Raw genomic sequence first — 26,121 nt, 5'->3', positions numbered from 1 at the left:
TGTGATTACTATTTATTTTAACATTATTTTACCATTATTTAGAAAATAAATATACCCAAGATAAGCATTTAAATCTAAACTTGTATATGAGTATATAAACGAACTCTGTAGTTAAAATATATATTTATCTATTGCCCAAAAAGCAATATATTAATTAATCTAATAATGAATATTGCAAAATATCTCTCTTTATTGGCTAAGTTTGTCTAATTTGAAACTATTTTGTTAAATTATTTTCAAATACATTATTAATTTATTTTTATTCATATTCAATTTTCAATTATAATAATATGAGCGTCGTACTTACTTTGTTTAAAGCACCTGTTCTATATGTGCGCTATAATGTGCGCATGATATAACACATTTAATTAAGATTCCATTTGACAATTTTATTTGAGATATTACTACAATAAAATATAACAACGTGTATTCGATATTAATTTAATTTAATTAGTCAGTCGTAATTTACATTTGGAATCCGTTTATTGTATAAGTTAAATACGTCATTCATATATTGGATTCTTAATTAATTTAATGAATTATTGAGCATTTTTGTTTAATTTATTATATTTGTCGTCAAATCTGTTTAGACCTAAACTTTAACAAATGCAATATTTGTTTCTTCTTTAATTTAATTTTTAAAAGCATTTAAATTATTTCTTTTTCTCATTATTTCTCGTAAAAATGTCTACACATGCTATGTTTTTCTATATTTCAAGAAATAAAATATATTTAATGTATAAATTTCAAAATAATAGCGATATATATAATAGAATTTTTATATTGCATATTTATTTTGTTTTCAACTACGTACAAATATATTGAATTTATATTACGGATTGAAAGCTGAACTTATCGTATACTAAATTCTAAAATACACATGTGTACATCGGAATATACTTTCATTTTAGTATATTCCATTAAATTAGAAAACTTGTACAATTATACGATTTACCTGACTGTGCGCGTCATCAATTACGTATTCGAATGAAGAATATATATGTATATATATATATATTGTATATATACAGAGCCTCATTAATGCACTTACGATAATTCTGACAAAAAAGTCATAAATAAAAATTTATCACTGTGACAAATAAAATTTGATCAAACACTTTTTGTTGGAAAAATAAAACAAAATCACTTTAATATTTTTTTAATGGAATCACTGTATTTTTTTTAATAGTATAGAGGATAGAAAAATGAATGCAATATATATGTATATAAACAATACATACATATTTAATCTATAGCATTTTGTTAATAAAACTGAATAACTTTCACTCTCATTACGGATCCAAATATTTCACTATTGATCTCGATAACTAAAATAATCCAATTATTTAAATGTTCTTCTTTTTATCTTTTGTTTCTTCTACGTTCTACAACAAAAAGTATAAAATATTCAATTATTATATTTACATATTTACGAAACGCATTAGAAAAATATTATCGATAATTATATTTTATGAATGAAAAAAATCATATTTGATAATTATTAATATAGAGTGCATCATAAATAATATTGAATTTGTATCGTTAAATGGAACTACTTACATGACAGTTTTACAACGTCCTTTGCTATCCCTTCTTTCTCCTTTCGGACAGTGTGTGGGCACTGTTATAATATTCCTGGATCCGATTTGTGGAATAACATCAGGCATCATAATATTATCTTGAACGTTATTATTTTCTCTTTCCTTTTCTCTCGTAGCCATATTATTATTTTCAATTCGCGGAACTTCTTTCTCTTCTGTCGTCGGTATCACTTTCGCCGCAGTACTAATCAATTCGTAAATATTGTATAAGATTATCGTAATAATAAACGTCTGTATATATGTTTGACGTCATCAAACCTTTCACTTCCAGTTCAGTTATTTCCGGATCGAGTACGAGATGCATTATTAAAAAATTGTTGAAAAATTTAAAACTACATTTTTATGAATTTAATTTAATATTGCATGACTCGTTATTAATTTTTAGTTACGTTTAATTTTGTATCACGTTAAAAGCATTGACAGACACAAAACTATGAAAAATAATATCTAAATATGAGTGTTTAACCCGAAAATGCCTTATACGTATATGATTCATTCGATATGCGTGACTCATTTTATTTATCAGATACGATAAGTTGTTTTCAAGAAGACTCGATACATTAAATATTAAAGCATGTGCGTCTACATTGAAATGTAAAGTTTGTTCTCGAGAAATTTGCAAAAGAATATTCTCTGTGCAAATGTATAATTGGCAAATCAACGCGAAGTCTGTTCTAATGACGAAGCGGAAACATTATATGGATTTCGAGATGTAGAATTCAAATTACTGATTCAGAACCAAACTTAGGAAGTGTATCCATCATAACGCGAATTCTAAGCACGCAAAGCCAATTCACTATAACACTCTGAACTTTAAGATTTCAATTTCGGATTTTTTTGTCGAAAATTTGGAATAGGTCTCGTAGAATATTCAGCAAAATTTAACATTTCATCGACGTACCGGACCAAAATGTCCTGGCACTAAGCTAATGCTAATCCTTCTATATTTCACATGATGTCACTCCCCGACAGCAATCAAGCTGGGCTTCAAATCATAAACTTGAAAGGTCACAGTCCGCAGAATCACGAACTTTTCATACGCGCGGTATGCAAACTAATTCTAAGCCGCACACACATACATACATATATCATGGACACACGCATACATACAATTTTACATATCGATTCTTATTTTTCATTTTATCATTTATTTATACGTACTCATCTTTCCCCGAGTATTTGTATTCATGGCTAAATATCCACTTCTCGTCCGGTGAGACGTAACTCTTCATCAAATGGACCTCTAGTTGCGGTGCTTTGAAGTTCAGATGCACTCTTTTCCATCTGTCTGGTACATCTGCTAGACTTGTCATTGGTTCCGGTGAAAGACGTACGATCAACAATCTTTGCGGTCGAATTATTGACGATGAGGTTGAGAAACCAACAATTGAGATTAGCAAGATAAAATCGCGAAGAGACATAACGACGGATAACTCTTATAACGAAAACGCGTAATATCAATTTAATAATTTTAACTGGAAATAGTAATTATTAAATTTCTGTCTGTTATATATATCTCTCTATTATTAGTATCATTTTATCGCGCGTTGCTTGATTTCCGAAGTGTCATACGGTCACGTAACTCTCGAATTTATCGAGTCAACAAGCTTGGATGAATAATTCGCGCGCTTTCGATGACGGTGCATGGACGACTGTTTGAGGCGCGAAATGATCGGTTCCGTGACTACAACTAACTAACATCCGGCCTTCGACCGCAGCGCACCCGCAAATGTAAGATTAAATTCGTTACGACGGATGGTTCACCGTAAATTCATATGATTAATGCGATCTAATGACAATTCGACGAGACTCTGATAAGAGCGAGAGATAATTTCAAAGCGCGTTCAAATATTATTTAATCCACCGTTCATCATTTTTATTAATTTCTCGAATGCAGGCAGACTTGTTTCTACGATATGGTTCATTATTAAAAATATATGATAATTTTAAATAAAAGAAATGTAAGATGGATTCCTCTTATGGAAAATCTTGCTTTTTAAAAAATTACTGCAAAGCATTTTTTTATACATTTATAAAATCATAGTGTTACAAATACATTTATTACACTGCCTTAATATTATATTTGAAAAGGCAGTCTTCTCGCTGGGTAATTATTTACATTTGGCCAATCTCTCTCTGATAATTTTGACCTTGATGTACATTGTAGAGGTATGAATATTGATAGCAACCTTGTCCTTTTCTTTTTTTAACTTACACGTATGAGTTTTTTCAAGTATGATGTAAACGAAAAAAAAAGTTTTTATTCGTTAATTACTTCCTCTATAGTGCTTTATATAATGAGATATATATTTACTAACCAACTGTATACACACATATTTATTTTTGAAATTATATTTAATTTTATATTTTGATTATCAATTATGTCACAAATTACTGGGCATTACTTGTAGCACTTTGTTTTCGCAATTAATCATTTCCATGAATTTCTGAGCATTGTCGACGATAAGGGAAATTAATCAGCTACTTAACTAAATACTATGTTATTCGAAGAAATGTCATTTTTTTAATGCAATGTACCTTTTGTCACGCTAACGCGTGACTTTAATCGTTTAATTCTTCATTACTAATTTGCGTGATACAAAGGATTATTTGTTAATGGAATTTTTTGCGCTTTGGACACAAGTGCGCAATTAATTCGAAGGCTACATCAGTAGAATAAACTGCGCGAATCTTCGAATAATAGCTGATTATTATGTTGTTTGTGTATAAGTGGATAGCTCCGTAAATCCAGGAACGACGTAGATCTATGTAGAGTGTGTTGGTTTATTTTATCTTTGTAATCAACACATCTATAGAATTATTTTGTTATCTGTTAAAACTATTCGCGGCGCTTACGAAAGACACTGTCGCAACTATATGGTAAAAAAATACATAATTCATTTCTGCATTTATGTTTCTGAGAGATATAAGAAAAAATGTGCAGATTCTAATTTTCAGAATGTAAGATTTCAATAAAAATGACGAATTACGATTTTACATATAAAAAAAAATTATATCGATTTAAAGCAACGTTTGTATCACAAATATTTACATTTTCAATTCAGCGTAATCAAATCAATACACACACACATATATATATATCTGAATGTATATTTAAACGATATTAACGATACGATACTAACAATACTAACAATACTAATTTGTAATTCAGTTACGGAAGCTGTATAACGCGCTATGAATCATCATTAATTAGATCCATATTATACCATTCTCGTTGCTTAATTCATTAATAAATCTATCGGTCACCGTCGGACTGGCATAAATTAGCAAATCAACTATCAATTATTCTTCAATCGCAGTTACGGAATCGCATTGCGAGATCTATCATAGATCATAAATTGTTCAACCAAAGTTTGAAATTCCAATCATAATTTTGAAAGTTGTCATCTTGTTAAGATACTTTCAGATTTTAGACATATAATATTTATTATTTAAATGTAACATTTTGAAGTTAATAATTTTATAATAAACAAAAACGAAAATTTTATAGATAATATACGAATATGTCTCAGAAAGAAATTGTTGCAAAAAGAATCTTACAATCAAATAAAAATGTATTTCAAGTTATACTATCAATTTATTTTGAGAATTTGTTTATATAGTAACAAAATTTTAAAATCATTGAAATTTTCTCAGATAAAACCGCATTATCTTTTTTATTGTTTATATAGATTTCTTTTACCTGTATTTCACAAAGTATTATAATAAGCTCAGAGAGAAAAGCCAATACTTTACGATATTTTATATATTTTATTCCAATATATTCTGACATATAATATAAAAGATCTTGTAAAGCGAATATTTTGTTTTGTTATACATTCAAAATATAATCGATTCTATCTTCTGCATATAGATGTATACTAGCATACTTCTATATTTTTTTCAATTTTTCGTCAAGTTTTTTATATAAATAATTGTTTAAAAATAAAAAATTCTTACAGTTTTGTTCGGAAAAATATCTCATATATATATATATATATATATATATATATACATATATCATCATGGTGGTTCAGAGGCATCGAAATTGCATCGAATTGCATTTGAAATCAATTAGCCGCGCAGTCTCGTTTCGAAAGCCCTGCACGTACGTATACAGAGTATAATGTGTGACCAATGGACGGACGGCCGTCGAAATAATTTTCGACCGACGGCGATCCCGCAGGATTTATGGCGGCGAGATCGACCGGACATGCGGTCGTCTCGGTCCGTCGAACAGCCAGCAGAGATTGCGGGAGAATCCGCTACGAGTTTGCAAAAGAGATGATCTCGATATAACTTTACATTTCGATTTTATCATTTCATTTGATGTCTGTATTTGTAATTTTGATCTCCGACATTCAAAGAATCACGTCAAAGAGAATTAATGATTTTTTGTAAATTTCAGGCGGAGTAGAAAAAACGCAGTACATTCAATTACCGAAGCAAATTATCAGCCGTCACGGATTCGAGGGGTGTCTGGCATCGTTGGATCTCAGTGGGGAAAGCATCGATCCCATTGCCGATGCTGTCGTGCCAAGTTCGCTCGTCACATCCGGATGCGACATTTATTCCAATCTGCACCCAGGCAAGAAATGCACGCACGATCTCTGTGCGAATCATGGCACCTGCGTGCAGCAGTGGAATAGTTACACGTGCGATTGCGACATGACGAGTTTCACTGGACCTACCTGTAACGATGGTAAAAAAAGCAACAAATTTCTAAAACGATCTATAACAGTACTCTTCCTCTTCTTTTAATGGTTTTAATGGCCTTATCTTGCCGGCCATAAGTTCTTCTTCGTACTTGAAATGATTTCTTTCTGATGGTTGAATCTGATGAGAGTATATCTTCCTCTTTTGCTGGTGGAATCTGATAAAAATATACATCTTCCTATGTTAAGATTTCTTCATGTGATGATAGAATATCTAATGAGAGTATATATCTTTTTATTATCAAGTGCTTGAAGACTTGATTTGAACTCAAAAATAGACTTTAAATAGAAGATATACATGATAAAAACGTGGTTGAAGACGTCCGCATTCGTCCAAGGACGACAACTTCTATAACAATATTCAATTATCAGTTTATGCTAACTGCTTTATTTTATTGTTAATAGAATTGCACTTATCTGTAGGCGCATTAAGCACCAGCTAAGATTTCGCAATAACTCGTGACAATTTTATTACTGAAGAATGATACTGCTCTTTGTGATTTTATCTCGATTTAAACAGAATATATATTAAATACATTGATGTATACATTAATATGAAAGAATAAAAGGATAAACGAATTGTTTCTAAATTAAATAAAATTATAACACAAATAATGTCAAGGCTCAAAATTCAACTGCATAAAATTAATTTCATTGCATTATGAAATTAATGAGAAGCAAATTAATTCTAGTTACATAATTAATAATATTACAAATTCAAAAGAGTAAAAAGTTTTTATAATGTTATATACATATAAATATATATATGAATATTTATTTTAAATTTTTATAAAATATTTTCTACATTTTTAATTTTATATACTTATAGAAAATTACATAAAAAAGGTTTTGACTTTCATATAAATATAATGAATAATTTCTAGCTTATTTTTTATTTTTGTTAATATTTCATATCTATTTTACAACATAATAATGTCGTTTATACAGTTATTAAAGTTACTGATGCTATTATTGAATTATTTCATAATACGATAAACATTACAACGCTGTAAAACTAGTTTATCGCTTGGATAAAATCAATTTTTCTTGCCTTGGGAGGTAAATACTTTTTTAGAAAATTATATATATATATATATATATAAGTGCAATTATACATATATAAATAAAATTTAATAAAATTTTATACATATAAAATTTGTTTTAATGGAATAAAAACTAAGATACTTTAATTTTTATAACAAGGCAATAGTGTTATATTAAAAAAACATTATAGAAACGTTATATAAAATTTAAAATGTAATGGATGAAAGGTACTATCTTAATGTTAAAATGTTCTTTCTGCAGAGGCTATCGCTTACGAATTTGGGCCTGGAAAAGGAATTATCACATACACCTTCCCGCCTGATCGTCGACCGGAAATGAAAAGAGATACCGTGGCCTTGGGTTTCGTCACTAGTGTTAATGATGCTGTGTTGCTTAGGATAGAATCCGCGTCGAGTGACGATTATCTCGAATTAGAAATTGTTAGTACACAGATATATAATTGATATTTTATTTTATTAAATATCATTAGACTATTATATTTTAAATAAAGTAGAAACGTACATAAACAGGCCAACTTATAAAAACGAGCAACTTAAAAACGAGCAAATTATTTAGGTGTACAAATAATTAATTTATTGACATAAAATAAAATAAAATAAAACGTATACGTTTCGACTGTAACGACAGTCTTTCTCAGTACATAATTTCGTAAAGAATAATACTGTTCGAGATTTTTAATAATTGGAAAGACATGAAATTAATTCGACTAAAACGTTTGTACACCTAAATTATTTGCTCATTTTTAAGTTGGCCTGTTTATGTACGTTTCTACTTTATTTAATTTTATACGAACCGAAAATTTTCATTTACTAGTTTTTTATTTTTTATTAATTATATTTTAATATTACTCAAGCGCATTCTTTTTAATTTAACAATTTTGTTGAATCTCTATATAATCCTCTATTCCGAGCATTCACATGACTGTGTAAAAATTACATAATAATTTATTCTTATTACACAGGTGGAAGGTAATGTTTTTGCGGTTTATAACATGGGCACCAATGATCATCCGATCGGCGAGGTTGGCGTAAAAGTTAACGACAACCAATATCACGTAGTTAGATTTACCAGAACAGGACCGAACAGTACATTACAAGTCGATGACTACAATCTGCAATCTAATCATCCGTTGGGTAAGTAATTTTTACACAATGCATGCTGTAAAAAGCAATACTATTGTGATAAGTGATAAGCTATCGGCAATCGTTTGTGTCGTCGAGCTTTTATATATCATATTGCGTGCGCGATAAAAGATTTCTATTTAGGAATTTATTATCATACAAATTGAGCTTTATCCGTACATGTTTGTAATATATGTATAAAATACTTCAAATATATTAAACATGTATAGGATGTTTCCTGATATTTATAATTTCAGAGATGTATTCAGTATAACGAAAAATAATGAAAGATAGAAGATTTATATAAGTATCTATTCTATCTAACTTTCTTTTTCACAGTTATTGATTTTTTCTTAATCATTTTCATATTTTGAAAATTTGATTGAAATAATTATTATCGGTAAAAATCAATGATAACATGTTCACAAATTTGTATCCGAGATGAAAATAGGAACTAAATGTGAAAACAAGTAGTACAAAATTTGATATGGCATACAAATATACACACAAAACACAATTATAGATAGGATAAATAGTTGTAACTATTTTTTCTGTTATTTCACGCTATACTTAATGATCTATGAAATTTTATTTACATATATTATGAAATATCCTGTATTATTAGTAAGAATAAGTAAAAAAATATAGACGAGACAAATATAAAAAATATTTACGTTCTTCTTTTCTCTTTTTCTCTTTTTTTCTCTGTTAGAGTATTTCTTTTTCTAAAAAATAAAAAGAAAGAAACTGTCAAGTATCCGATACCGAATATCCGATTATCGCAGTAAAAACTGAAAAAAAGATTGAACAGAGAATCGTATTTAACATTAATAAACAACACAATTAAACGAACGAAACACTTCGAACTTTATTCCAAAATTTATTATAACTTTGATATATAAATTAAAAATATAGTAAAAATAATAAAAAAATAACAGTAATAATCTTCGAATTGCCACAATATATTCGTCAATCACAGGACGAATCACTTAAATAGACGTAACGTTTGAAGCTCAACGAAGGCGTAAGTTGTACGTAAAAGTGTGTTCGATATAAGAGACGACCCAAACGGTTCGAGAACTGCCGAGAAACTGAGAACGAAGGATCCCATGTGCTCTTTTATGAACTTCATGATGCCGGTCATCGACCCGTTCGTTCCAACCATGGGAAACGGCCTTGATCGGTCGTTCACGAGACCCTATATTGACTATTGTCTCATCTTTCTCATGAATTCAAAGACCGCTCCTATATGAAAAGATGTTTCTGTCGTGAATGATTTATTTATTAACTGAGACTTATCGTGCAATAAGTTATCCTTTCACAATTGCACTCACAATTGAATGCATTATCGATTCTGTAATTTATACGAAGGGAGGCGTATAATACACCCTTCAATATTATTTTTATTCAACAATTTTTGACAATACGATTAAGTGCAAAAATTGTTAAAGAGATATTCAAATTCAATACTTCTTACATTTATTAATATCTCTGCTATGAGGTTATCAGTGATATTAAATAGATAACTGCTGGTTGAGACATTAATCATTTTTTTAAATTTTATTTAAGTCCCTTGCTACCATCTTCGCTTTCCTAACTATCTGATACTTTTATAATTATTAATTAATACCGATACTTATAAAGTTCTTAATGAGCTACCTTGTACGTGCGCGACAATGACGTATTTTTCATTCCCCTGACAAGATGAAATCCTGATGCTCAACTGAGCGATCGATGTTTCATCGAACACAAGCTAAGTCTATTCTACTCTTGCATCCTTTGAAATTTCCATGCATAACATGCTGTCCTGATAACTTGACCTTTAAAAAATGCTTTCGCTTTTCTAACAAGCTTATATGTGTGCTTATATCAATTCTGTTTACTTGTAACATCTGCGCGGGATTCTCCTTTTAAAAGGAATCCGAGATGAAGCTGAACCAATAAATTAGAAATTGGATTGGTTAACTCCAATATTATCTATACTAAAAGTAAACATTAAATGTTTAATTTTATTTAAGCGCTGTTCTTTATAGACAAATTTAATAAAAATGACAAATAATATGATTTGAAATTTGTATGATAACATATATAAACTTAATTTTTAATCGCCTTAATTACTGGAATTGTTAGGATAACACATCATTTAGACGAAAATTTTATTCTCGATCAGTATTTTAAATCTCATATATTTTACACTATAAAAAATTTAAATAAACGTCAACACATTGTGACAAACAAATGTGATTGATCTTGGATAACATAAATTAATTTCAAAGAAATATGCACAAAAAAAAGAAGAAGATTTCTGTGGTGAGCGTCATGTATTTAATTAGCAAATAACAAAGCGGAGAGTTCCTATTTTCCGTGTACAATTAATTTTATAATGTCGTCCATATATCACGTTCACCAGAAATTGCATTTCGTTTCCACGGTGTGGATGTTAATGTAATTAAGTGCCTCACTTAATTACATTACCCTCAAATTGTTTACGTTGAAACATATAATAAACTCTCAGCGTATTTACTTAATATAATTTAACCCCAGTATGCTCATGAAATTGTAAATTAATATAATGTTTATCATTCTTTTCGAAGAACAGTCTTTCAACAACACTGCAGTCTTTCATAAAAGATTTCATGTATTGTTAGGTGAAGTTGTATTATTTTATTTAGTAATTACACAAACACACGTAAAACAATATTTGAAAGAAGACCTTAACAACAGTAAAATAAGAAAAACCGAGTCTCATTGATTGCCATATTTTCCCATTTAACTACGTCAGCCAACTAGATTTACCTTCCTGTATAATCAGACGGTATGTTCGCGTATTCGCGCACAGATATTAATTACGATGCAGCATCGCGCGTAATATACTATGTAGCACTCGTTTTCGTGACCCGCGAAAATTTATCGTCGACTAATGCACGATGCATTTTCATAAGTGTACGAGCTTTTCGGTCCCGCGAGCGTCGTTTGCGCATTGCGGAACACGCGAATGCGCACATGTGTGCTTCAAATTCAACAAATACTCGCCAATACTGCTGCCTTTAACCCGATAAGTAGTATAATTAATTAATGTCAAAATTGTAACGAACAATTTTCATGCTCACGCATAAATACTACATATTCTCAACTGTGTAATGCTGTAATTCAGTTTGGTAAATCATGTTGCATACGTGTAATTTGAGTTTTATCTGTCTCATTATGAAAAAAAATATATATATATATATATAGAATACAACCAGATAAAATACAATGGAAATAATATTTTTTGATATTTATTTACATCTTTTTAAACTTTTTGAATTTTCAAAGTTTTTTTTAAGACAAATGTATTGATCCTATGGTTTATTATCTACTTTTTTATAAATCAATTTATTCTGATATATAAAATGAGAAATATATTAAAATTATGAATTGTTTAAAATAAAACAATTTATTTAAAATTAATCAGATGATATTTTTTGAACACACCGCGAATTAAAATATAAACAAACGAAAGCCAAAGGAGATCAAAGGTTATCGGGAAACTAAGGAACTTGTGTATCGTTGCATTGTTTGAAATTTTCGTGGGTTGGATACCACGAGAGACTTTTGACCTCAAGAGATATAAGCCTTTGTCACATTAACCCTTTGAGCCCACCCCAATTGCCTGCTTAGCGGCGCCGCGTGAGCGAAACTCCTGACTAACGTTGCTGTCCTGATAACTTTCTGGATCACCTAGAACCCTTTGAGACTAACGGCTCTCTTATGCCTTTCTAATAAGAGTTAAGGGGACGAAAGATTTTCATTAAACATTTTGCAGGATTCCTTAAACTGCTCTCAATTAATTCTGTAAACTAGACGATAATTGTCGCTGACAAATTGCTCCACACATACGCATAGCGATATGATTCAATTATTATTATTATTACGATTAAACGATAAATATTACATTTATTTTGATGCAAAACCAATTTTGTTCAAGTGTTTTGAAATACTAATGATAAGCTTTATATTCGAGAACGTTATTTTATTTTATTTTGTAATATTTTTAAAATAATTGAAATAACTGATCTGATTTCTTCTGTTCCATTTTTTCTAATTTATTACGTGTGTTACTTTAATTTATATTGATTTATTAATGATTTATTTAATTATTATATTTTTATTTTATTAATATTTAGTACATCTTATTTTTGTTGTATAATAAATTTCTAGATTATGTGTGCGTAATAATATTCATTATATCATATAATCATATCCATTATATCATTCTTCATATCCGGCGAGCCTTGTGATCTTGCTTCTGCAGAAATTCGCGCGAACCTAGAAAGTTAGACCCTTTTCGGAGCAATCACGATGAGAGCAGCTACCCTCCTCTTCCACCCCATACAATTCACATAACACAATCTACAACAAGAAGAGAGTCCTCTTCGCACCTTCTGTTGCTCTGCTTCATGTGTGGAAGCCCGCTTATCCCCAAGCCACGTATTCTTTTTCACGCATGTATCATCTTCTCGAGTGATGCGCAGAAAGTGTCAGAAATGCCTGCACTTGCGGTTATTTAGACATTTTCGAGCCGGATGCATCATATTTAGATGTTCGCGCATCATGAAAGTTGCTTCTGAGATAAAGCAATAATTTTATAACAAATAGTTCAATAACTATCTCTAAGCTATTCAAATAAAATATAAAATTAATAGAACGTAACATAACTTATTTTATCTCTTATTTGATTTCATAGCTAATTTTTTTTAGAAATAATAGTCATGATATATAAATATCTAGACACGTTTGTTCGATTTGAAAATGTTGAAATGCTTCAGAAATAAAAGCATTCATAATATTTTCTGTTTATATACATTGGTAAAAAGATATACATTCTTCAAGATCTAATAAGCAAAATAGCAAAATTGCTTTAAGATAAAATTACAATCGCGCATAAGTATAATACAAAAGTTCGAAACACTCGGGGTATAATACAGCTTTTTATACAAAACCTAATTAAACAATATGCTTCAAAGCATCATCGAAATTTCATGACATATAGTAAAGAAACTCCCATTTAAAAATGTTTTCCTTTTTCTATCAGACAAAATAATATGGTTCTGTCAGAAGCAAAAACGTTTTGTCCTTCAATTTCGCCAAATTGTCTCTCTTCGAGGAGACAGAAAGAATCCCGACATATTGACAGAATCAATGTGGATCATCCTATTCGCGGTCTAATAAGTAAAGGAAAAAGAAAATACTGCGATCGATTGTTTCCACGTCTGGGTTAAACATATTCGACACGCTGAAAAGATATTGTATACGATTCATTAAGGACATGGGAAATAGGCAATGGCGGGTCGGCACTCGATCAAATTACCCTCACGAGATTAATTGAGCCAACCCCATCGAGAAAGCTCAGGCGGAAACTTCTTACGTCGCATGCATCTCTGATGGAAAAGGTCACACGGTAAGCCTTTTTTCTCATTACACTCCTCGCTCTGGCGCCCACGTGTTCACCCCTGTGCCACTTCTTACCCTCCATATTATCCTTATCAAACAGTTCGAACGACAAGTGGTTGATATCGGTGTCTTGGGACCCAATATTTACCTTTACGATAACGCTACGATATCTAGACATGATATATGCATACGTTCCAAATATGTAATTGGATATGTTAAAGCACATCTGAAGCCAAGTGTCTCTATACCTTAAGATGAATTGAGCACCTTAAGAGTTTTAATTAAAATTTTTGACTTGTTGAACAAATCATAATATTGAAACAAGTTGAATGAGACTTATTGATTGCATATGCAAAGCTTAATAAAATTGTCAGCATCTTATGACAAGGGCGTCAACAGCGTTCTCTTTGAGTATCTTATCTTTCTGTTGTTTAAAAGTAGATCAACTCGAATAAAAAGATCAATTATTTCATTTTCATAAATTCGATTATAAACAGTATATTTCTGCGTAAAAGATAATCCGTTAATTAACATTATCTGTGAAACTTGCACAAAATATCATCTTTCTTTCAAGTAATCTTTTCTTAGCAAAACATTATGTATAAATTATTCTTTTAATTCATAAAGATTGAATAAAAAAATTGCATAAAATAAAATAATAAATAAAATAAAATAACCTCTTTGTAAAAATAAAAAAATGTATTAATCCATTTCTTAACTTTTGTTCCGTATAATCGAATTGTATCTGATGTGTCTCTTCTTCTGAAATATCTTATATTGTTTGTTGCAATTTTTTAATATTATTAATATTCAAATTATATTTTGATGCGATTTGAGAGATATGATTCTTAAAATTTAAAGTTATTCGCGACAGAATTTGCTTGCGAGGCTGCTTCTTCAAATTCCATACTATCCTGGTCTTTAATTAAGGAACTCTATTCATGGTCTTACCCTAGGGGTAACGTGATCTGTGTCCCTACGCCCTACAGGACCACCTATGCATTCTAATGTAAGAATAATGGCCTCTTTTGTCTATCATTTCGCGTCGTTCATTCATATATATTACATTGATATCATACCTGCAAAATAAAGAGATGGAAAAGTTTAATCGTAAATACATTTATTTCTGAATTTATATTGTGATTATTCATGACTTAAAAAAGATGTGATACTGAAAAATTATTAGTATTTCTTTCACTCATTTTATATTAATTCGGATCCATAAAAGACCATGATATGAAATTTGAATCAAACTTAAATTGTATAACATATATATATTATCAGTAATTTTAATTAATTAATTTGTTTATCCTTTATCATTGTTAAGGATATAGTTTGTTTTTTAAACTTGTCTCATCGATTAATAAAATATCGAATAATAAAATATGATCGTAGAGACCGGCGCGAGATATTGAGTTTGCTCGGCATTTTCTCTCTGCTGCACTTTTATTTTATTTATTTAAACACGAATTTCCGTATCTTCAGCATCTCGTCAAACGCGTCTTAAAGTTTCTTCCTGCGGAACCCTGACACCCTAATACCCGATCGACAGAATTTGACCGTGGGCGAGGATCGTTCTCACGCTCGAGGCAGGATCGCAACGTCCTCAACGAAGACGTCCTCCGATATGGCCGAGGGGTCGTGAGAGGGTTCGAACCTCGGATCCTCCTTCGCGATCTTCCCTTCGCGCGCGGTATATAGACGAGGACCTTTGAACCCGTAGAATTTCGTGTCGATAATTCTCAACACGACGAGGAGACCGGGCTCGATGTCGCGTCAAAATAATTCAACCTGCGAAGCGACAGAATACTTGGAATTTTTTCCTCTTGAAGCATCGTTATTCCTCAAAAGGACTATTTTCCACGTTTCCCGAGTTATTTCAAATTTATTTTTATGTAAAAATTCCTGCAGAGGCTCTTCTATGTTCTTAAAAATATATGTCATAAAATAAATATGCCACGCTACGAAAATATTAATACCTCTAAAGAAGCAGCTTCGCGAATAATAGGGCGCGAAACATAATCATGTCTCATCGTATCTATTTAAACAAAATTGGAATTTTATGTAAATATCTAAAGATTTGTCTAGAAAATATTGAAATACCAATTTCGCGAATCTTTACCTAATGAGAAATTAGAAAAGCATTACAAAACTAATATTTTCTAGATTGAATTTATAGTTATTATATAATTATTGAAATATATTAAGGAAAAATGTGGTTGTTTTACAGACAATATACAGCATGATCTATATTAGACATTACACTTGTATTTAAGAGCTTAATACAAATAGATTAATAAACAGTCTTTTGCTGTATCATATTTGACCAATTTTCTGAAAGAGGATTAACAAAGTTTTATGCATTTCTTTTTTTTACACTATGTCGTATCCTGAAAGAGTTTTGAGACAGGTTCATCTACCTACCTACTCGCGATCGCTGAAAAATCCAAGGTGTCAAAGTTCCCGGAAGATACTATGGATCTTCCTCCCTATGTTTTTTTTTTCTTTTTTTTCGTGGAAAGGCAAAGCCTCGTCCGTTAGGCTCGTGGGAATCGAAGGACGAGTCCCACGGGCGTGAGAAAGCAGCTTCGAAGAGAGATCGAATCTACTCAGGGTTACTAGGGAATCATTCGGAGCTAAGAAGCTTCTTGGTGCGCAGGCATCCGCAAGACGATTATTAAGTAATTCGATTAATTACGCTTCCGTAATTAGTCAGCGCGTAAAATGGAAAATATTTATTTATAATTATACTCCAACTGCATAATATGATTTTAACATAGGAGAATCAAACTTTTGTTCAAACGTAGATCTAGCTTGCTATAAAAGCACCATAAATGTCTGCAATATTATGGCTCAGTTTTAGTTAAATAACATAATTATTCGAAATAACATGAAAAACATAATTGAAAATATCACAGATATATTACATATTATATTATTTTCAACATATATATAAATCAAAATAGAATCTTTTCGGAATCTTTTAAAAAGTTCAAACTTACTTACCATGCATCTACATATCTGTGTTAATTCTTATAGTTATATGATATTGACTTGCAATTATAATCTATGATTTATCTGAACATAATTAAATTAGTGATGCATTCATTATCTTATATATTTTCCGATAAAAAAAAGTTTAAAATTTTATTAAACATCTGAACTTGAATATATCTCAACGATGTAGATTTAATTAGTAAATTGCAAGAGATTAAATTTTCCATGCATGTAAAAATTACTGAACAATTACAAATTTTTCTGAGCTATTAATATATAAGATAAAATTCATTACATCAAAATATGTGGTATCTAATTTTTATGTATCAAAGATAAAATTAAATTAATATTAAATAAATTTCTATTATATGAAAAGCAAAAATATAAATATATTGTAAGCATATATAGTCTCTGAAAAGTAAATTAATCAAAATAATAAACTCGTGAAATATGACTAATCTAAAGCCACAAAGCAATTATATACAGTTTGTGAGAAGCACAACAACGAAATGTTAACAAAGTTTAATAAAATAAGCGAATTACTAACGCTTCTAATTAAAACGGGAGCTTTTTCTAAATATTTACTTTCCTCTTTATTTTCATACGTATGACATGGTTGAAAAAAATTTTTATCTTCTTGGTTTTCTTTTTTTTTTTTTTACATTTGTTTACATTTTATATATTCTCGTGTAATATGACAAGCTTAAATAAGAATAATAAGTGAGAAAAAAAAATAATGAGATCAAAATTAGCGACAGAATCGTCATATAGAGAAGAATTCGGAGTAGTTGCCGAAAATTCACGTCTTCTTTGACACGCATCGTATCTCTTTTCAGACACGATGTTCCTAGTATTTTCTGACCTCCTGGTACTGGGTGTTCGATTAATTCGTGTTTACAATGTTCTTCACGCCTCAATTCAGCCCTAAATATGTCATTAACGATGTCATTATCGACGCGTTTTAATATTAGACGTAACTTGACAACACGTAGCATACAAATGCCGCTACAAAATAAATAATGTTTCGGCCTCACACGATCATGTTGCTATAATGCGTGGGTGAATTCTAGACACCGTTGCTTTCTCGATGGCATGCCTACCTAATAGAAGGAGCGATGGAGGAACTTTAACAGAGACGTCCCGATTCTGACATATAGTGCAGCGTTATGCAAAATACCATATGATCGCGAATCAGAATTATGAATTAAAATTGAAGAATTTATTTTTATTTGATATTTTTTGTTGATTTTAAATATTTATCGAATCAATATTTATATTTAGTCCATTAAAAACGCACTCGTTTTTTTACTTGTGAATAATAGCTGATTGTTAGAATCTTTTTGTATGCTTTTATCAGAATGCGCACGACAAAAGCTACGTGAAAAAATAGAAGATAAAATAAAGATATATGTGAACAAGTATCTCATATATCTTGATATATGTACATCTGCATTTATATGCAAATAACATGTGCCAATGTAAATGTTAAATAAGAAAGAAAAAGATATCCTGCTAAAAAAGCCTTATAAAAAACATCTTTTGTAACGTAGCAGTTTTATCATTTTCTTCAAGCATTTAGGGCTTGGTCAAGGTCGCATTTCGTGAACCGCTTTGATGTTTCTGCTAGCCTGATAGAAAATCTTATACTAATTTATATTTACAACGCTTTTTCACGCCTCTCAATGAATTACAGCAATATAATGAGTAGCGGTCGTTAGCGCACTTCTTTTCTTGACTCGTGCTATATTGACCGATCACAATATTACATCATATTATTATTAAGAGTTGTCGTCCCATGGAAGATATCGAAACCTTCTGTCTTTCCTTCTGTCCTGCTCATTGGAATATACAAGATATCCGTTTAAAAATACTGGAGCACCTTCCGTCCATTTGCATATGTAAAAAGTAGGAAAAAATATGTAAGGAAGAAATTTATCTGAAATGATACATTTTAATTATATTTGTAATTATTGATATTCATATTTTGAATATAACATATTGATACTCACATTTTACACTAAAATATCGATGTGCGTTGTAAAATTTTGATATTTAATTTATTTCATATACTAATTAATCATTAAAATTACTATATTTTATTCCAATTTTTTATTTCTAATTTAAAAGAACATTTTAGAAAAAAATGATTAACTGCTTATTTAAATCGGTGATGTTGAGAATTTGTATTTTACTTTTTTATGGATGATTCTCCACTATAAATATAAAAAGATCGTTTTCTCTTACAACTATTCTTACTGTATTTTATATACATTATAGAATCTATCAAATAATTAAAAATCGTCAATTTAAAGGTTTTCAAATTAAAGGAATAATGTTTGCATTGGAAATATACACTGCAATAAAAATATACATGCAAATCAATCCTTAATTAATGTTAAACTCTAACTTATTAGCTTGTAGAATAATAAAGCCGTATATATTTTCTCATACGTTGGATTTTATGATAACGATTATACGATCATTATCACTTGAAATTTAACAGAAATATTACAGATAGTATTAATGATGAAATTATAATATATATAATAAAATATTATGTTTACATACGCAAGCAAACAGAATTGATCGAAGGATTCTGATAGCTTCGTCTTTCCCAACGAAACATACCCTCTTCTATTTATCCGTCCATTTAATTTCACCTGCTCAATGACAGATGGCAAGTAAGGGGATGAATGAATGATTTAAAAAACATCGAGAGTACTCATGGTACCTGTAGGATTCTCATGATGCCCTGGTAAGAGAAGCGCCACGCGCCTTCGTGGTTTTCCCACGAGCCCTCTTCAGGTTCTCACGCAGGCGACTCCTTCCCTTCCTTTATGTGTGCCTCGGTATAGGCATGTAAAAAAAAGAGAACGAGGTAGAAAGGAAGAGAAAGACCAGCACAGAGAGGAGGAGAGAGAGAAAGAGATGAAAAGAGGAGCGGCGAAAGAGAAGAGAAAGAGAGAGGGTCGTGGTAAGAATAGTAAATGATTTTCTTCGGTCGATCGAGTCGCACGATCCGATAGATTATTTTTAAATGCCTGCTGAGAATGGCATTCCCTCGCGTAGTAAAACGCAGCGAGAATGCACACGTGCATGTCTGTTGCTTGAATACAGGAACTGCAGGGTTTTTAAAAAATCTAAGAAAATATACAGTATTGTATGTGTACATTTGTGGGAAAGAACGCACCGTTTAGCAGATTGAAAAAATATGTAATAAAATTTAATAAGAGGGAAAGAAATATAATATTCTTTCATTATAAATTTTCTTAACAGAATATGTGTACCGTACATACTATAATTTAATTTTTTTATTATTTCTTAAATATTTCATTTATACATTTTGTATACTTACAAATTATATTTCTTATTTGACAAAAATTATCGATATTTATCTACAAATTATTTCTATATTTAAAAAATAAGATACAATTAATTTCTGGATTAATAAATTTCCACAATAAGTCAAAGGAATATACCAAAAAAGAAGCACAATTAATTAATTAGCTAATATTTAACACGAGACCAGAAAAATAATTGATATTCTCAAGTAAATAAAGTATTCAGATCCGAGAGGAGACTTTCTGAAAGCGGATGAAGTCCTGGCAATCCCGAGTCTCGCGTTCTCGCGTTCCTGGAGAGACTCTCCCACGGTGCGATCCCGTGGGAACAATTTAATTGGCTTAAGAAGAGGCAGCCTTGTCCCAGGATGTTGCTTTATCTTCCTCCCACCGTCTTCCTTTTTCATCTCTTCTCCGTCCGAGTACTGGTCATTTTAAGCCGTTTAACCCCCCGTGTCGAAGATCGCCGACCTCTCGAATTGAATGCCCCGTCGTAAAACTTGACCCTTATCATGATTCCTTTCTGACTTCTAATTGTACGGTTCGAAACAGTCGATTGTATCATCGCCGAATGACGATCCTCGGTTCAGGAAAAATATTCTTACAGCTTGCGTAAACAAATAGATATGCGTCGTTGGATGCAAGTCTCGTCTCTCTTCTTTCCATTCCATCTCCGAATCAGCCCAATTTATTCGATAAATAAGAACAACACGCAAGCTGCGAATTCGCCGCGAAACTCTTTCGCTCGTCTACAAGCCTACTACCGAACCAGATCGCTTGGCTGGCCCCGGGGACAATTTGTCCCACGTTGCTGCGATCAGCCTGTGGGAATCAGCTTGGGTCTGGAATTCGTGAGAAAACGCAGGAAGAGCGCGTTGTTCTCTCGAGATTCTCGCTGTGCGCGAAGGGTACAAATATGTTCTCGAATTGTCACACGCCTATTTTACATCGATCGAAGTCACGACAGGTTTCGAAACCTGTGTATATCATATGTCCAGAAAAAAATTAAAAAAATTAGTACTATGAAAGAAACTTCTTGCATATAAGTCGAACTTAAATAGCAAATTTCTTCTTCTCTAGAATTTAATTCTCGCAATTATTTTTACGGAGCAATGCATGCATTATCGATGGTACCTTGTTAATGGGATTGTATAATTATTTATTATTGTAATTTTAAATAATTTATATTATATTTTTTTAATGACAAAAGAAAAGTATTAGATTTTGGGACAGAATTTTATTCCATGCGTGCGATTTGTCTTCCTGGATTATCATTAGTGATAACGAGTCATTCTATATACGACATTTGTAGTTTAAAGGCTTAATTTAAATGCCTAAAGAACCTTTTAAAGGACACGATGCGAGAATTGCTCCTGCATGTTCATACATGCCTGCTACAAGGAACGACGATTTCAGCCCCAAGTTTAACATCTTCTCACGCTCGACTCTGACCGTTGCGTTGCGCCTCCGAAATCTTATTATTTTTTATGTCGGCGTCATGGGAAAAACCAACGGAACGAGCGTTATACCGAAACCGTACTATGAGACTCTTTTCTCACGATTTCGGAATTCTTTGCCTCTAGAAACCTTTTTTTGGATCCCGATTTAAATCTGACATCGATTTTATGGTCCCGACCACACCTACGCTAATATGAAACAGTCTGAGAGACATATGACAAGCTTACGGACTCTACAATAACAAGTTAATTTTTTTTTTATATGAATCTTAAAACTAATTAAAATATATTTTTAACACAGATTTATTTTATTCAACGCGTTTTTAAAAAAATATATATATACTTTTTTAATTAAAATCTGACATAATAACATGAAATTTAAATAAATTTTATTTAGGAAATAATTGGTTTTGAGATATTATTTACTAAACGTGCTCTTACTATTATTTTACGCATATATGCTCGCATAAAACATTTTTTTAAAGTTCAATATATGTTAAATTCTCTTCAAACGAATAAATGCCTTTATCAAATTTTAATTACTCGCGGCCTGTAATGCATAAAAAAATAAAATACGAACGTACAAACGTCTTTTGTCTGAAATTTTGGTCTTCTGCACGCTAAAAAATGTGTATGTGCCAATAATAACGTATTATATAACGTATTTGACGATAATAAGCTCGTATCGTCGCAGACAGGTTAGCATCATTCTAAGTTACATGTTTAGAAGAACCAGGCAAACATCTTGAGATGGCAGTTGGCCTAAGCTGCACTCGTGTGCTAGGAACAGCCTTGGAATCTGAAGGTCGTTCTAAACCTACCAGACAGGATTCTCGACGACCGGTCGAGAACGGCCGATTCCCGCAGCGTCTCCTTATTGCTTTTGTTAGGCGGAGATTGAAGCATCAAAACAAGGAAAGATCTTTTATATCTATACAATATATAGAAGTTTGGAAATTCTTGTGTAAAAAAAATCTATAAAAAAACTCCAGCAAAATTAAATAATAAAAATATATATAATTTTTTATTCCGAGTTGATTTTAAAAATTGTAAGGAATTATAGAGTGCATTGTGTGTGTTTTGGCACAATTGCATAAAACGACAAGAATTTTCTAATCTTGAAAGACTTTAAAATCTGTAATTAACCGAGTCTCGTTAGCTTAGCGCGCGAATGTGTACGAAAATGCTTTTCCTGGCTCATTATTCATCGTCAACCGGTACATAAATGAAGATGTGATTAATGGCTCGGCAGTAATTAATTCTGATGCAGTGATAACGTGCTACTACTAATCAAAGACGATCGAGACAAATCTTGCATTTGATTGATGCACTTCATCAATAATAAAGTATACGAATTCACACTGTGCGAATTTAATTCGCAATTCAGCTTTTATTATTTTTATACGTTTGCTATGCATTTTTATACTTGATAAATATTTAATTAGGATATAAGCAACACGAAACTGTTTATCTTAATTGTATATTACATTGCATACATTTTATCGATTTGAGAGAACAAATAAGAATAAACTGTGATATTTTTTGTATAAATTTGAAAAAATTAAATCAACAAGATAATATAAAATTAATGGCTTGACAACGATCGAAACGAGTCTGCAGTTTTCGCATTTGCCTCGTACTATAACCGGGCGAGCCGGTCCTTTTAAATATACACGTGCACGTGCGACGCGTTTACGTTCGCTGTTCACGTCGTATGCGAGAGAAACGTTGCTACCATCGCCTGGGAATCATCGATGTTTCCCATACCCAGCACTCTCCGTTCTCACCGTAAAACCGATGTGAAACCAGACGGTTCCCAACGCGCATCCGTGGGACTCGTTTCAAATTCGGCTTTTTCGAATAAAAATTCGAAGGGATCGATTCCAACTTTGATTACGCGATTCTGTTTGTCCACCCGATCTAAAAATTTAAATTATAATATATTTATAAATAAAATGGTTTTCCCCCCTTTTTTTCATCTATAATTCTGATTGAAATACATTTATTTTATTTATTCCTAGAGGTTTCATTAATATCCCTTGCTACAATGTATACTCTTATTTTGTATTCTGTTTAATTGTTGAGATCATTTATTAATATCGCTAAACAATTTTGTTATACATTTAAATATTGATAACACAAATTAATAATAACAAACAATTAATTATACATAAAAATACAAATTTTTTATTCGTTTAAATTAAAACGAACAAATTCAGGAAATTTAGGACCTATATATGTATGCATAGAAATATAGAAGATTTATAATATATACTTGCAAAATCGATATGCAAAGATTAAGAACTTGAGACACATTTTCATCTTTTAATTCATTTTAGCCGAATGTGCTTGTCTAATCATAAGCATGACAGTTTAATCCACTTTCGGATTTGGCACCTCCCAGTGCATCACACTTCCCTGTCAGTTTACTTATCAATTTAGATTATGTCATGAAAGAGCTAATTACACTTCAAAGTTCTCAGAGTTTTGTGTTCCCGAACTTCGAATACATATCAAACTAAAATGTATCTTCGTTAATTTTAGAACATATTTTATCATATATGTATTACATAACGTATATTATTTATAAATTAAGTTTTTTATATTCTTTATAGTTATAGACAACAACGTTCTGTGTATTTCTTTACACAATTATTAACATCATGTATCCCTTTTTTACAAAAATTTTTTTAAATGAAATATTAAAGTCAGAATATTAAAATAGGATATTAATATAAAATAAATAGCGATATTATTATGATTTGACTGTACGATTGCTAATTGTGAATTCTCGACAAGAACGAGGATTGTGGTTCCACTTTTAGATTCGGCTCGGCACTTATTCGACCGGTGTTAACCGGCATGTGCAGGACCACACCCAGTGTACTTATGCTTTCCTAGTAAAGTGATACAGTTTATTGGACTTCTTCAGATCGGAATGCGGCGTCAATGACATCCTTATCTCGATACGAGAAAGAACTCGAGCAGCTTGGCCGAGCAAGCTAATTCGGGACGCCCTGTCATATCCACGTGACAGCATATCATCTGCATGTCATCGCTTGGTCTCTTATATATAAAGAGATGCTGTTGGGTCGGGTGTACCAGCTGCATTTTTATGCCATGCTGGTGGATTGACTATGCCCGACCAGCGCGAGTGTCAACTATCAAACTTAAACATGTCTTTGACAGAAATCAGTTGATCGCTGTCAAAAATATTTTTTAAAAAATAATATAAAGTTTATTTACACTTCATTAATATTTTTTGACAGAAATCAGCTGATGAAAAGCGTTAATTTATTAATACAATTTTAAAAAGAAAATATGTTATAGATATTAAAATAATAATGTAAATAATATGTTATAATACTTTAAACTCGAATAATTTTTTACAGATATCAGCTGATGACTGTCAAAAATATTAATCGAGTTTAAAAAACTATAACACATTATTAAAAACATATTATTATTTTAATTTTTAAAAGTATATAGTATTATTTAAGAATTTAATTAGTAAATCAACGCTTTAATCAGCTGATTTCTGTCAAAAAATATTAATAAAGCGTTAATTTGCTAATTAAATTTTAAAATAATAATATGTTGAAAATATTAAAATAGTAATATGTTGTAAATAATATATTGTAATACTTTACTTCTCGATTAATATTTTTTGACACAAATCAGCTGATGACTGTCAAAAATATTAGTCAAGTTTAAAGTATTATATCATATTATACATATAAAACATATTATGTAAATAAATATAAAATTGCATATGTACTCTCAAGTATAAATGAAAAAGGGAATTGTAATTCATACACAGAGACAGTCGAATCGATCTTATTGGATAGTTACTTCGTTCATCACTACGCGGCGTATTTTCCACGTAGTTTCTCGTATTCAACATTCCGTTGAAGCTGTATATAAAGCGTATGGCAGGGCAAACTGGTATCGCTTCTCGGCTCTTTGAGCTAAGATCAAATGTGTAGTATCTGTTCTTATCAGCTTAATATCTGATACATCCCCATAGGGGATCAGAATATTAATTGCGATTTTTGAACAAAGGCGAGAACATGGAGCTTGCTCCAACCTTGCCCGGGTCGACCTGACATTGCAGTAACGTCGGGATTGGCTCTCATAAATTATTTCAAACATAATAATTACAAATTTCTTCTTGTAACTTTAACTAAATAATTAGTTGAGTTTGTCATTTTTAATTTTTGGACAGAATTACTCTGAGTGTGAGAGTGGCAAAGTAACATAAAGATCAACTAATTTAATCACATGATAAAATGTGTTTTTCGTATGTTAAACTAAATTATCACACATATTTTATAACTGAGAAAGAGAGAAAAGAAAATATATTTTTCCTTAAAAGGTTCAAATATGATATT

At 30.9% G+C, this 26,121-nt stretch overlaps 2 protein-coding genes and 1 non-coding gene across 7 annotated transcripts in view; 2 read left to right on the top strand and 1 right to left on the bottom strand.

Moving 5' to 3' along the window:
* Nrx-1 (neurexin 1) overlaps positions 1-26,121 on the top strand; it is a 240,332-nt gene that overhangs the window by 197,559 nt on the left and 16,652 nt on the right. For all 4 annotated transcript variants that reach the window (XM_029321266.2, XM_085482216.1, XM_029321265.2 and 1 more), the window contains 3 exons: positions 6,010-6,303; positions 7,622-7,800; positions 8,343-8,514. In XM_029321266.2, coding sequence (XP_029177099.2) covers positions 6,010-6,303; positions 7,622-7,800; positions 8,343-8,514 — 645 coding nt within the window. The remainder of the gene's footprint in view (positions 1-6,009; positions 6,304-7,621; positions 7,801-8,342; positions 8,515-26,121) is intronic.
* Positions 766-3,336, bottom strand: LOC114945175 (uncharacterized). 2 transcript variants are annotated; one of them, XM_029321269.2, is made up of 3 exons: positions 2,763-3,335; positions 1,561-1,785; positions 766-1,385 (listed from the first exon to the last, which is right to left on the bottom strand). In XM_029321269.2, exons 1-3 carry the CDS (start codon positions 3,020-3,022, stop codon positions 1,379-1,381), a joined length of 492 nt encoding a protein of 163 aa, XP_029177102.1. In that variant the 5' UTR covers positions 3,023-3,335; the 3' UTR covers positions 766-1,378. The 2 variants fall into 2 exon arrangements, with proteins under 2 accessions (XP_029177102.1, XP_085338084.1); XM_085481958.1 differs by lacking the exon at positions 766-1,385 and having other exon boundaries at positions 1,557-1,785; positions 2,763-3,336.
* Positions 25,678-25,869, top strand: LOC114945400 (U2 spliceosomal RNA). Its single transcript, XR_003822387.1, has one exon. It is a non-coding gene; the product is annotated as a U2 spliceosomal RNA (small nuclear RNA).

This window comes from Nylanderia fulva, unplaced genomic scaffold (assembly GCF_048542155.1).
Source record: "Nylanderia fulva isolate GAGA-0341 unplaced genomic scaffold, ASM4854215v1 Scaffold2, whole genome shotgun sequence".
NCBI lineage: Eukaryota > Metazoa > Arthropoda > Insecta > Hymenoptera > Formicidae > Nylanderia > Nylanderia fulva.
Note: the sequence above shows the minus strand (reverse complement) of the source record. Positions and strands in the feature narration are given on the sequence as shown.

What these genes read in the sequence shown, in the direction of transcription:
- LOC114945175 (XM_029321269.2), bottom strand. Translation starts at nt 3,022, where the DNA reads ATGTCTCTTCGCGATTTTATCTTGCTAATCTCAATTGTTGGTTTCTCA. An exon ending in AAATACTCGGGGAAAGATGA is followed by an intron (nt 1,786 to 2,762) that starts GTACGTATAAAT and finishes CGAATTGATTAG; the next exon opens with TACTGCGGCGAAAGTGATAC.